At 56.4% G+C, this 12,857-nt stretch overlaps 4 protein-coding genes across 4 annotated transcripts; 1 reads left to right on the top strand and 3 right to left on the bottom strand.

Annotated features, from left to right (window-relative positions):
- Positions 1 to 26: 26 nt before the first annotated feature.
- On the bottom strand, positions 27 to 2,515 carry A1Q1_04455 (uncharacterized protein; the record flags this gene model as incomplete). Its single annotated transcript, XM_014322821.1, has 11 exons — positions 27 to 342; positions 416 to 588; positions 756 to 1,029; positions 1,089 to 1,275; positions 1,351 to 1,524; positions 1,583 to 1,670; positions 1,761 to 1,831; positions 1,876 to 1,919; positions 1,962 to 2,073; positions 2,153 to 2,273; positions 2,441 to 2,515. 11 exons carry the CDS (start codon positions 2,513 to 2,515, stop codon positions 27 to 29), a joined length of 1,635 nt encoding a protein of 544 aa, XP_014178296.1.
- Positions 2,516 to 2,671: 156 nt separating this feature from the next.
- A1Q1_04454 (uncharacterized protein) lies at positions 2,672 to 3,452 on the top strand (the record flags this gene model as incomplete). The annotated part of the gene is made up of 4 exons (XM_014322820.1): positions 2,672 to 2,815; positions 2,935 to 2,952; positions 3,005 to 3,159; positions 3,206 to 3,452. The coding sequence occupies 4 exons, from the start codon at positions 2,672 to 2,674 to the stop codon at positions 3,450 to 3,452; spliced, it is 564 nt and encodes a 187-aa protein (XP_014178295.1).
- A 64-nt stretch (positions 3,453 to 3,516) lies between these two features.
- A1Q1_04453 (glycogen phosphorylase) lies at positions 3,517 to 6,541 on the bottom strand (the record flags this gene model as incomplete). The annotated part of the gene is made up of 8 exons (XM_014322819.1): positions 3,517 to 3,558; positions 3,801 to 5,095; positions 5,148 to 5,155; positions 5,220 to 5,687; positions 5,727 to 5,734; positions 5,838 to 6,203; positions 6,257 to 6,435; positions 6,490 to 6,541. The coding sequence occupies 8 exons, from the start codon at positions 6,539 to 6,541 to the stop codon at positions 3,517 to 3,519; spliced, it is 2,418 nt and encodes an 805-aa protein (XP_014178294.1).
- A 644-nt stretch (positions 6,542 to 7,185) lies between these two features.
- Positions 7,186 to 9,169, bottom strand: A1Q1_04452 (serine/threonine protein kinase; the record flags this gene model as incomplete). The annotated part of the gene is made up of 3 exons (XM_014322818.1): positions 7,186 to 8,675; positions 8,713 to 9,034; positions 9,107 to 9,169. The coding sequence occupies 3 exons, from the start codon at positions 9,167 to 9,169 to the stop codon at positions 7,186 to 7,188; spliced, it is 1,875 nt and encodes a 624-aa protein (XP_014178293.1).
- Between the last annotated feature and the right edge of the window lie 3,688 nt (positions 9,170 to 12,857).

Here is a 12,857-nt window from a genome sequence, read left to right as displayed (position 1 = left end):
TTACATGATTGTTGCTGCTGCAAGTTCTATGCACACTCGGCGTCTATGTCTCCGAGGGACTCTCCATCTGCATCCCCCATGGACTCTCCGTCTACGTCCTCCGAGGACTCCCCACCATCATCCCTGATAGACTCCCCATCCACATCCTCCATAACATCCCCGTCTAAGTCTTCCTGTTCTACGCCAGCTGTAAACGCAGACCGATCCCGCCCTTCAGGTCCTATGCGCTTGAAGGAGGACTTGAATCCTGCACCTTTGCGTTGGCTCTGTGGGGAAGCGTCCACAACAGGAGCTGGGGTGGGTCGTTCAAGCTCCGCAAGGGTGATTTCGGCATGCAGCAACCTGTTTAGCCGCTCCAATACGTCAGACGTGAACACAAACCTGCTGGTCAGAACTCATTGCACCAAGTACCCACCATCGCTCCCACAGCTCAAGAACTGCTTCTACCTGTTGCCGGAACACATGGGCTGAAATAGTCCCCGCGTGCTCCAAAAGATTCCTGTGAACAGTCGCCAAGTGGTCGAAAACGTGGTTCAAACGCTTCTCAAAAGCTTGGCGGTAGCGCCAAACGTTCGGTAACGGTGAAGCCTGGTAAGTCAGCACAGTCAAGATTCCGACCTTACAGAGTTATGAAGAATGTCCGATATCAGATGCAGGCGGGCGATCTTCCGGGGAATGGGGGTCTCGTCGATGCACAGGCTCTGAGATATGGTTTCAACGACCTGCTGTTAGGACAATGAAAGACAGCAGCTTACTTCATCGGCGGCCTCAGCGTGCTTCAGAGCAAACTCCATGGCGCGAGCAATCTCGACACGCTTCCCCGTCATACCCCGCAGCATCGCCTCGAAACGCCGGCGGGCTAGCCTTCCTAGATACGCCTTGCCATATTCCTTTTGATCCCTCTCTTCTGCAGAATCGGTCGAGCAAAACGAAGCATACCCCTCATCCTCGAACGCGGCGATCCGAGCTGGGGGGAATGCGTAGCTGTCATCCAGAAAGTAGTTGAACACATGGTAATCTGCACTCTGCCTGTTAGCGCATTGCCAGACTCTCGCGGCCGCACCTCTGTATCAAACAAAAAGTTGAACTTTGGATTGCTACGTTCATTGTTGCGTAGCGTGTTGAGCAACCCTTTCCCATGGTCGTGTACCCTGTTGGCAACGGCCTCGAGAAAATCCTGCTGCTCCTTCCCAAGAGATCCCATCCAGTACTGCTTGCGCTCCAAGTTGTCGTACCAAGAGGGCAGCGAATCTCGAGATGGCTCGTCACGCGGTTCTGCACTCAATTCGAAAGGTGGCTGCTGATGCTTTGTTTCTGTGGTCAGTTCTCATACTGAGTGAGTGCCCTCACCGTATGCAGCTTGCCGGGGAATTGCAACGGGCTTGCTCCATGTGACACGCAGTGTGTTGCCGTTCCAATCGAAACCGTCGAACTGCTGCACTGCCCTCTCGGCATCTGGTCGCTGCATGAAACACACAAAGCCTGTCAAACCCGCTCTTGATCTATGGTGGTCATGTTCCCGAGCTAAATGGTAAGCAATGGCAAGCAGTAAGTGAGAGCAGTGAGAGCAGTGATAACGCACGCCACATGATTTTGACAGTGCCCACCGACCCAGCCTTGGCGAATAGCTCTCCGAGACTATCCTCCGAAACTGCCTGCGGCAGATTGCCCTGTGGTCAGTGATACCAGCACAGATTTAGCTTACGATGAAGAGATTGGTGCTCTGCAATGTTAATCAGCAAACAACGGCACGAACATACCTCTGCCTCCGTTTGTCGAATGGCGCCAGGGCCATCGAACGCTGCGAGAGAAGTGACAGAGCGGCCTTCCCCTATCCGGATTAGCTAGCTCTTCGGACTCGGCCTGACGACATACGTTGCGCTATCCGACCCAGCCGAGCTTCGCGACCTTCCTGATTGCTGATCGTAAGAACAAAGAAAACGAAGCAGCCCTCCACGCACCTCTTGATCTCCTCCAAGAACGTATCCATGGCCCTCTTGCCTCTAGGGCGAGTAGAGATGGACGGTGGTGAAGTGCGACTCAAACCACTTCGACTGAACTGTTTGTAAGCGGCTAGTTGTGTGATACAGCCTTACTGTAGGGGTCGACGTCGAGTTGGCTGCACGTCAGCAATGACCATATGCAGCCTCACCTGTGTTCCCGGCCTTAACAAAGCCTTTTGCGCGCCGTCCCGGTCCCTCCTTCTCTCCTTCAAACGCCTGCGCGAACTCCTCCAGCGCAATCCGGGCCAACCTGAAGATGAGCAAAGACGACTGTTAGGAACGCACTCTTCATCCTCAACGCGCTTCCTTTCAGCTTCTTCGCGTTCGATGTCTATCTTCGTTTTCTTTGTTACTCCATATGAGAAGGTCTTGGACTTGAGAGGGTCGAGTTCAAGAGCTCGCTGACATCAGTCTGCTGCGCTTGGGTGGTGACTCACCTTCCGCGGGGGGAGCAGTTCCTCCTCGTCTGAAGAATCACCTCTGAACTGTGAGAGATCAAGCTTCCTCGACATAAGGACCACAGTGACCGTGTCAACATAGACAGTGGACAAGTGTGCTGCAACAAGTATGTAGATCGCGTCATTTGCCGCCGCGGAGGTATTTCCGTGCCGCGGTTAGCTGTGTTGTTGCAATTCGACTTCACCACATCATCCCTTTGCGAGTCCAACATGGAAAGTATCGAGACATCGGGATCGGCTCTGGCCACTGGTAGCATCAACGCGCGCTTTATCTCGCAAAACAAGCTCGATGAAGCTAACGATCGCCGCGACCAGGAATGGAAGGAGGCATATGCGAGGTGGGTTGCCTTTGGAGTAAGTCTAACCGTAGGATCGGTCAGGAGCCGCCTCCCCAGATGAAGGAGGAGAAGCACGATGGTCGCACACTATTTGAGGTGAGCTAGTTGGGCTGCAGTCTGTACTAACTGATGCAGAGGCTAGAGGAGCAGCGAGTGAGTCACACATCCACTATTCACATCTATTTTTCGGCACCTGACGGAACAGTTGCTCAAGCAGGAAGAATGGGATAACAAGATGAAGCTGGGAAACCAATACAGAGGCCTGCACGCCGATGAATACGACTTTTTGTCCGAGAAAATGAAGGAGCAGCGCGATAAGGAGCGACGGGTGAAGGATCAGGACAACGCCGAAGTGATGGAGTACAGAGAGTACGTGAAGCACAGTGTTCTCATCTAACATACACAGTGCTCTGGCAAAGAAATATGCTGCCGAGGTCGCCGCGGCTGAGCCGTCTATACCAGCTGCTTCCCCATCTGATCTGAAGCCAACGACCACAGCCCCTGCTCCGAAGCGCGCTCCTCCGAAGTCTGGAAAGAAGGATATGAAGTCATTGTTGAAAGGTGTCGTTGTCAAGAAAAAACCTGGAACTGGCACTGTTGCCAAGCGTCGGACTGAGGGAGATGAGACCCCCGATAAGAAGCGCAAGTTGTAAGGAGCCTGGAGGCTTTGTATGTACATTCGATTCATAGTCCTTTTCAAACACACTCGGCTGCTGTTTACTTTTCGGGAACGGGGTCGGGCTCGAGCGACCAGATCTGCTGTCAGTGGTCTGCTAGCCATTCAGTTCTTACCGAGTCCGCATAGTCCTGGATCGAGCGGTCAGATGAGAAGTCGCCCATCGCGAAAGTTGTGCGGATCGATTTCTTCGTCCACTCATCCTGGTCCAGCCACAGCTCGTCGGCCAATTTTTCAGCGGCGAGGTACGAGCTGAAGTCGTTGGAAACGAGATAGTAGTCGTTGTCGTAAATCTGGTGTTAGCTTGACACAAAAGCGGGCTTACGGTCTTGAGGAGGGGCTCGTAGACGTGACCGTCGCCAAACTTGTTCGCCTCGATGGCCTTGAACACTTCGAAGAGCTCCGGAGAGCGCTCCTGCAGAGAGGTCTGATTGTACGAGTTGGCGTAGCGAACAGCCTCGACGTCTTGAGCGAGGTGACCAAACAGGAAGGCGTTTTCCTCTCCAACGTCTTCGGCGATCTCAATATTGGCCCCATCGACGGTACCGAGGAGAAGGGCACCATTCAGGCCGAGCTTCATGTTGCTGGTCCCCGAGGCTTCAGTGCCGGCAGTACTGATTTGGACACTGACGTCCGCAGCGGGGATCAACACTTCAGCGATCGAAACGCTGTAGTCGGGAATGAAGCAAACGCGAAGGAGATTGCCGACGTCGGGGTCCTCGTTGATGACCTTGGCAACGTTCACGATGAGACGAATGACAAGCTTTGCAATGTAGTAGCCGGGCGCGGCTTTGCCGGCGAAAATGGCAGTGTGCTTGACAAACTTCTTGCGCTCTTCGGGCGACGCCTTCTTAATCTGGAGATAGCGATGAATGATACCGAAGATGTTGAGAGTCTGGCGCTTGTACTCGTGAAGACGCTTGATCTGGCAAGTGAACATGCTGTCGACGTCGACATCGATGCCCAGGTCAGACTGGAGTACGTGGGCAAGACGAAGCTTGTTCTCGATCTTGATGTTACGGAACACGTCACGGAACTCCTTGTTATCGGCCATGGGCAGTAGCTGCTGGATCTGCTTCAAGTTAACCAGCCAGTGCTCGGAGCCCAGGGTGTCGGTGATCAGTTGAGCGAGGCTGGGGTTGCACTGCAGCAGCCAACGACGAGGGGTGATGCCGTTGGTGACGTTGGTGAAAAAGTCGCGGCCCTTGTACTCGACGAAGTCGCGGAAGATGGTAGCCTGAAGGAGCTGACTGTGCAGCTCGGCGACACCATTGACCTTGAACGATCCGACGATAGCAAGGTGGGCCATGCGGACGAACTTCCCGTTACCCTCCTCGATGATCGACATGCGCCTGATGCGATCGATGTCGCCAGGGAAGCGCTTGGCGACGTCGTTGAGGAAGTTCATGTTAATCGTGTAGATGATCTGCAAGTGGCGGGGAAGGAGGTTCTCAAAGAGAGCCACGGGCCACTTTTCCAGGGCCTCGGGAAGCACGGTGTGGTTGGTGTACGCGAACACCTTGGTGGTGATCTTCCAGGCAACGTCATAGGGAACCTCTTCTTCATCGATGAGGATGCGCATGAGCTCCACGATCGCAATGGTCGGGTGGGTGTCGTTCACTAGGGTCAGCACTTGGCCATGCAAGGTTACTCACTCTGAATGACAACGTACTCCGGAAGCTGCTCCCAGGGCAGGTCAAGCTTCTGGTAACGGCGCAGGATGTCTTGAAGCGAAGCACTGCACCAGAGGTACTGCTGCTTGAGGCGGAGTTCCTTGCCAGCATACATGTTGTCGTTCGGATACAGAACGCGTGTAATGTTCTCGGCCTCAGAGCTGCTCTGAACAGACGCTTCATAGTTTCCGGCGTTGAACGAGTTGAGATCAAAGCCTTGGATGGGCTTGGCGGACCAGAGACGCAGGTTGGCCGTGTTCTTGGTCGCAAAACCCGGTACAGGAACATCGTATGCGACGGCCAAGCACTCCATGCCGCCAGACCACACCGCTCGGTCGGTGTTGGGCACAGCCTCAACGTTGCCGTAGAAACGTACAGGGTAGGAGACATCCAAGCGAGAAATCTCCCAGGGGTTCTCGCGGTCAAGCCACGGGTCTGGAGCCTCAAGCTGTTCGCCCGTGTTCGAGATGAGCTGCTTGAAAATTCCATACGAGTAGCGGAGACCGTAACCCCATCCGGGAAGGCTCAAAGTTGCCATGCTGTCAATCTATCGTCAGCGCATCCTCAGGTCGACTTACATAGCACGCTGCGAGACGACCGAGACCTCCATTGCCCAGTGCGGCATCACGCTCCTCATTGAGGAGGTCCTCAAAGTTCTGCTGTTAGATTCCGATTCATCATCCACTCACGAAGCCAAGCTTTTGCGTAGCCGTCTCGTACGTGTTCCTGACGTCGAGGTTCAGGACAGCATTGTCAAGGGAGCGGCCCATGAGCCACTCAATGGACAGGTAATAGACACGCTTGGGGGCGCGCTTCGTGTGGTATGAAGTGGTCTCGTTCCAGCGATTGATGAGCCTGTCTTTCACTGAGAGGGCAGTGGCCTGGTACGCGGCCAGGTCATCGAGGTTGATGGCCTGGCGGGCGAGGGTTGTCGTAACATGGCGCACGACTGTGTTGGCGACGCCCTGGACGTCATCCTTGTCCACTTCTTCAGCCTTGAGAGCAGTCTTCCACACTTGGGGGTCGCCGATCGGAGATTCGTCGGTCTCCATAGCCTGGGAGGGGAAGTAAGACCCTGCAGTTAGGTGCGCGATTCTCATAGTGAGACCCACCAGTGAGGGAACGCTTGTGCTGCTTGGGACGCTCGCGACGCGGAGTCGTGACGGGGACACCAATCTGAGCAACATCGACGCTGTACGAGGGGCCGATGGCGCTGGGAGCGCTGGACATGGAGGAGCGCCTCGAAAGGGTGGGCTTGTGAACCGGAGGGGTACGGGACCCGGGGGACTGAGAAACCGTCGCTGGACACATCAGCTAGCTGCGTGCCGCTAACCCACTTACACATAGGGATCTTGTCGAGGTTCTCCTGGGTGAGAGCTGGCTTGTTCGTCATAGCGGAGTCGGCGTGCTGCAACGACAAGCTGAGCGACGCTGGAGATGAGAGTATGTCAGACTGCCAAGCTAGACCCAGGCCAATGTCCGACGTCGTCCTTGATCTACGAATGGACCGTGGGAGGATGGTGGATGGGAGCTATGGGGAGAGAGTTGGGGGGAAATGACAGAGGAGAGAGACAGAGAGAAGATGAAGGGGTTATGAGAACAACTGTGCGCCAGCAAAGCGGACAGCCCTCCGATCTGGCAATGTGCGCGATTGCGCCCATCTTGGCTACTTTGTGTCAGCGGCATTGCACGGCCGCCCGCACCAAACGTGCACGCAAGTCGTGCCTGATTTCCGTGGGTGGGGTCCCCATACGCGCGTCCTTTCACATGCCTTACCTCCCCGTCCTGTTCCGGCAGCCCAGGCCTGGCGCGCCAGGCTCCGGCCCCTGTGCCCGGAGCGGCATAAGGGATCTACTGACACGACCCCACTTCCCAACAACGAGTTGCGACTGTCACGAACCGCATGAGCTCGCGGCAGAACCAATGCATTATACGCGTGAAGCAGAGTGCTCCATATCGACACTCTAAAACGTAATCCATACTGTAAATATATATAAGGAATCTGTGCAACAACATGGGGTGGTCCGTAATGTAGAATCACTTGTCCGTAACACGGACAACGTCCAAGGGAACGGTGGTATGCGAATGGTTGTTCTTTTGGCCCTCGACACAGACCTCGACGGACTGCAACCATTTGTCCTTGAGCGCCTCGTCGACGGTCCACCTTGTCTTGGGGTCGGGGTCAAGCATGTGCTTGATGACGTGCCTGCACTCGCGAGGAACCAGGTTATTCAAAGGCGCGGGGCAGGCAGGGGCGCCTTCGGGCCTGGCACCTGACGGATAGTACTGCGACGTGTACGTCGCATAGGTCGCATCGGTAGGTTTGGCGACACGCCAAGGGAGCTCCTGGAACTGCATGCAGTAAAACACGACTGCCGCGGCCCAGACGTCGACGAGGCGAGCATCGTATTCCTTCATCTCGAACAACTCCGGAGCGATATAAGGCTCCGAGCCGCAGAGACCCTTGCTGAGATGTGTCTTCTTCTCCCAACACATGCGGAAGACGTCAGACACGCCGAAGTCGGTGATCTTGACGTGGCCACGGCCGTCGAGGAGAAGGTTCTCAGGCTTGATGTCGCGATGTGCTACACCCATAGAGTGCAGGTATTGAATGCCGTGCAGCGTCTGCTTGAATGTGCACTCGACCTCTGCGGAAGACATGCCGCCCTTCTTGATTGCTGCGTAGAGATCGCCACCGGGGCAATACTCCATGACCTCGCACCAATGCTGCTGTTCGTCCTGTACGAGGTCCACGGTTTCGACAATGTTGATGTGATGAAGGGTGGAAGAAATGCAAAACTCGGATGTGAGTTTCTTGACGTAATCCTTCTCAGTCTCATTCTTGCGCCGCTTGCGGAACTCCTTCACGGCATACAGCTTCTCCTCGCGCCGGTCCCACTTGTGGGCGAGGCGCACGACCGCAGTCGCACCCTTGCCAATGGCAGCGCGGTCGCCGATGCCGTACTTTTTGAGCAGGGAGGCCGTGCTGGCATTCTCGCCACCAGCTTCGCTGCCCTTGGTAGAGCCACGGTCCGACCCACGTGCGGAACCCTTCTCGGAGCCACGGCGCGATAGCTTACCGTCCTTGCCACCGCCGATGAGATCCTTGAGGGTGAATTTCGACGGGGCAGCCTCTGGAACAGCAGCAATGGCACCAGCGCCAGTCGAACCGTGCGACGTGGTACGCTCAGACAACCGTCTCTGGATACCAGAGGGCCGACGCTCGAGCTTGTCAGGCGCAGGTGGCTCCTCTTTGGTTCGCTTGAAGCTGGGAGCGCGCGAGGGCGGTCGCGACTGATCAGAGTCAGTGGCGTTGGGAGTCATTGGCGGCGACCCGTTCGCAGGGGTCATTTTCTCGACCTTGGAGTCGTGGTGGAACATCTTGGCCAAGAAGCCTTTCTTTTGACTGCTGGTCGATTGAGAGCGGTTTTGACGCGTTCCATTCTCGCTGACGTTTCGCGACATTGGCGCAGACGAAGGAGGTGGGATGTTCATAGCACCCTGGGCCTCCGCGGGCAAAGGGCGGACTGCAGTGTGAGTGCGGGGTGTAAACATTCTACTTACACTTGGCGCCGGGAAGGAAGGCTGACTCGGGAATCAATTCTGGAGTGCCGGCAGATCCTGCCTGCGGGGCGACAGAATCCTGGGTGGGAGGACGCTGCATGTCTGGGCGCTGCATTTCGCTGAGCGGGGTGGCTAGCTCCTTGACAGAGATGTTGCCGGGAGACACGGCTTCAGAGTCGGGAGTGCGAGGGGTAGAGAGAGGTGGCGAAAGGAGAGCGGGGTTGTCAGCGACCGCGCGACGCGCCTGGAGGGCGGCCGCAGCATGCGCATCAGCAGACTCAGATGCGCTGGGACGCCTTGCAGCGACATGAGCTTCGCTGGACTCGGATGCACTGGGACGTCTGCTATCTGCAACGGGCTTGGATGGTCAGCCAAGCTCTCCGACAGCACCTACTTTTGGGTTATCGCCAGCCATCGACTCTTCCTCGCTGGGCTCGATAGCTCCAACGGAAGACATAGTGATCGAGAGACGAGGTTGTGTTATACTAGGGGGTTCTAATAACGGTGTTCGCTAGTTTGCAGCCGACATAATCTGAAAGAGGCGACGGTTCGAGGAGCCATGCGAAGCAAGAACACGGGTCAACATGAGACAGGACACCGCACAATGTCAGCACTGACAAAGCGGTGCAGAAGGCGGCAATTCGGTGACTCACAGATTGCTTGGGCTGTACAATACGAATGCGCTGGGTCGGGAGAAGCTCTGCGGAGATGCAGACTAGGTATAGCTCCTCTGGCGTGCAGGTAACGTGTTGGGACTTGTCAACCGGAAGACGACCGGGTGGATGACGTGCTGACACACAGAACAGAACAGAACAGAGAGGGGGGTAGCGGGGGAAGAAGACCCTAGTTCACGAGTGAACTGAAGGGGGGTGTCTCGAGGACACGAGGCGTGCTGGGGGGAGAAAGATCGAGGGAGACCTTTTGGGGGTGGAAGGTGTTGAAGAGAAAGTGTCAGCGGCGACGGCAAAGTCAGCTTCGGGGGTGGTAGTTGGCTGGGCGGTGTTCGGTGAGCCTGAATGGCGGATGCTATGTGGTGGCCTGGTGGTGCGGGAGGGGTCGAGGGCAGTGGGACAGTGGGCTGGTGGGCTGGAGGGGCTAAGGTTGGAAGCTTCTGAAGGTGCCAAAGCGGAAGCAGTCGAGCCTGAGGGGCTGTGGGCAAACAAGGAGTTCAGCTAGTTCAGCTGGGCCCGTTTGGCGCGCCTGGGTGAAAACGCAGCTCGACAGGCTGGCCAGGGGGTTAGGGAATCCACGAGTGAATCATCCTTGAGGGCTCCCCTTAAATGAGTTCCCCACCTAGCGGCCACCACCCCCTGACACCCGCTGGAAGCACTGCCAGCACTGTTGCACCTCTGAGCTAATTATGACCCCGCCAAAGGTCAGGTGGGCGGACAAGTTAAGGAGTGTTAGCCTCAATTGATGAGACTGATACAGCCCTGACCTTTGTGCACTGTGTGAGCCAAGACAAGAACGACATCCCAGCCGCAGTACTGAACGACTGGCGAGCATTAAATGGCGCACGCACGGTTGACCATTGCCTCGGCGTGTTGAGGCGAAAGATGTCCAGCACCCATTTGGTATGGCCAACTGCTCTAACTGATGCGCATTTCGCGGACATCTCTTACTGTTGGAATGCAGTCTCTTCGAGATCGCCATGCCTCCCTTCACAAGTGTCAACGTCCCACCCTCTACTTCTGACGCTGACGCTGTTCAACACCCCTCGGTTTCTCTCGCCCGCGTGCCCACAGATATCGAACCGCGCGTCAAAATGTTACTTGTTCGCCAGCGCACGCTGACGTGCATCGGCTCTTCCTCCAGAAGTACGTGAGACTGAATGCACGGATGGAGCTATGGATAAGGCTTGATCCGACGCTGCCTGTGGCGGACTACTGTCGCAAGTCTGCTGCAGTGGGACACTATTCCGGTTTGCGCGATAGAAGCGAGAGCGGCAGTCTGTCAACCGAGGACGCCATTTGCCAGAACAGCGAGCCTTTCTAGGCCAGGCATGGCCGCTTGTGAGTGCAAGGCCATGAGCCAGGATGTGCAGACGGGTCTTAGCTTGGATGTACGATTCGGCACAATTCGATCATAGGGGACCTGCTGTTCCCCAAATGATGTACGCATGTCCCAACGACGCCCACAGAAGGGGGCCAGCAACACTGCACAGACACGCCGTCCGTCTCGATGAAAGTGGACCACCATTGTAGAGGGTCATCGTTGGGAACTATCTGCGTGTACGGAGGCTGCCTAAGAAGTTGGAGTCTACGCCGCGCGCAGAGCATTGACACGAGTGCTCCCTGCACAACTTTTTCAAGCAAGAGAGCACATCTGAATGATGAGCTGACGCGATGGAACGATCGACCATATTTGGACGGCTATAGTGATGGATCACCATCGGCTCTGGCTGACACCGTAGCGTACAGCTGTCGACGCTGCGCTCCGAAATTAGTTGGCATGGCGCAAGAGAATGTTAACGACTTTATCCCGCTGGGAATAGCCATCTCCTTTACGCTGTACAACTGCGAGATACCGTACTTCGAAAAGGGTCAGATCTCATCAGCTCCCTCGAACTGCGCGCCCGCAGTGGTGTAATCGATAGAGGTCCGTTGCGCTCTTGGTGTGACACGTTTCCTGGTTCGCTGTCCGGTCACATACAAACATCACGCCAAGCGAGGCAGCCCCTCGCCTTACGAGGCACATTGCCTCGCTTGGCCTGATGGTTGTCAGTGCCGATCGAGCGCTCGAGGCAGAACGTCTTGTGCGCGCCAGGTCGCGACAGGTAGCTTGAAAACATAAATGAGGCCGTTCCCCTTAGAGCGATGTGCCGTGTGCCGTGCGAGGCAGATAAGGTCAGCACCATGTCGTGCGATGCATACGTGACAGGGATCGAAAGCGACTGTGAGGCACTCTCTCCTGCGCAGCCTGAGATCAGGACCGCAGACTGACACTGCTGTGACGCGGAGCGGGTGGGTCAAATGCGATCGACGACCGACCATCGGGCTACCTGCGAAACACACCCCCGACGGTCGCTTCCCGCGGCGTGCCAGAGGTCTGGATGGGAAAGCGGTGAGTGCTCTCGTAGTCATCTAGTCATCAGTGGTCGGTGTGTACGTGAGTCGGGCGGTCTGCGGGTCCGCGTAGTCGGCGGGGGCGAAGCGAGTGCCGCGATGAGTGATGCACTGCCTGCTACGCAGGCTCTTGTAGCCCGACAAGTGGGTCGCGCGCGCTGCATCGGTCGGATCTGCCATAGATCACTTGTCGACTGTCGACTTCGGTCGCGTTGCAGAGCACAAAGGTCGTTCGTTCGCTCGCGAATCAAACAGAAGAAGGGTCCCGCCTCGAATGACTTCCACGTTAGCCGGTCTAGCCGAAGGATCGAGACGATTCATGAGGCGGACAGAGACCGCACCGGCGATTAGAGCTACCAGTCAGTCACCTGACAGGCTCCACCATCTGCTGCGGCCACTTATGCACGGCTTACGCAGCACGCAGCATTGGCGCATTGGGCGTCACCGCGATCCACCACTCAGCGTGGTGCTTAGGCCCGTGCATAAACGCCTAGAGAGCCGACCTTCACCGTGCACCTCATCACACGTGGGTGGTCACACTGTGCACAACGCTGCGCATGCTGCGGCATGTAACGTGCACGGTTCGCGAGACGGCGCCAAAAAGTCTAGCGATGGGATCGGCGAATCACGTGTTGTGACGGGGAGCGGATCCGAGAATGGAGGTGTGAAGACGCCGCCAACCGATACGAGCATGGGTCCAGCTGCACCGAGCCGAGATGTGGGTGAAGCCCGATGGCCACCTGACGTCACCTTCTCCAGAGCAGCCACCTATGTCAGCAACGGCTTCCATACCGAGCTGTTCGTTCTGGGCGTTCGTCATCTGCAGCGGACTCAGTGGTGCGACCTTTTCGAATTCCACGAGGCGTTCGATGCAGCGAAAGTTCACATTAGTAAGCGACGGCGCCCGTTCGCCACTGGGCTTGGACTGGGGTCAGTGACCAGGGAGTCTGGCGCTCTCAGGAACAAGGGAAGGGGCTCAGGCACACGTGATAAACAAAGTATTATTCCATCATATACCGGGCGTTACTATATTCCGCTACAGACTTTTCCCTAATACTGCAACGCCGAGTAATTCCAGGC

Source organism: Trichosporon asahii (genome assembly GCF_000293215.1).
Source record: "Trichosporon asahii var. asahii CBS 2479 unplaced genomic scaffold scaffold00070, whole genome shotgun sequence".
Classification (NCBI taxonomy): Eukaryota; Fungi; Basidiomycota; class Tremellomycetes; order Trichosporonales; family Trichosporonaceae; genus Trichosporon; species Trichosporon asahii.
This window is presented reverse-complemented; position numbering and strand designations above follow the sequence as displayed.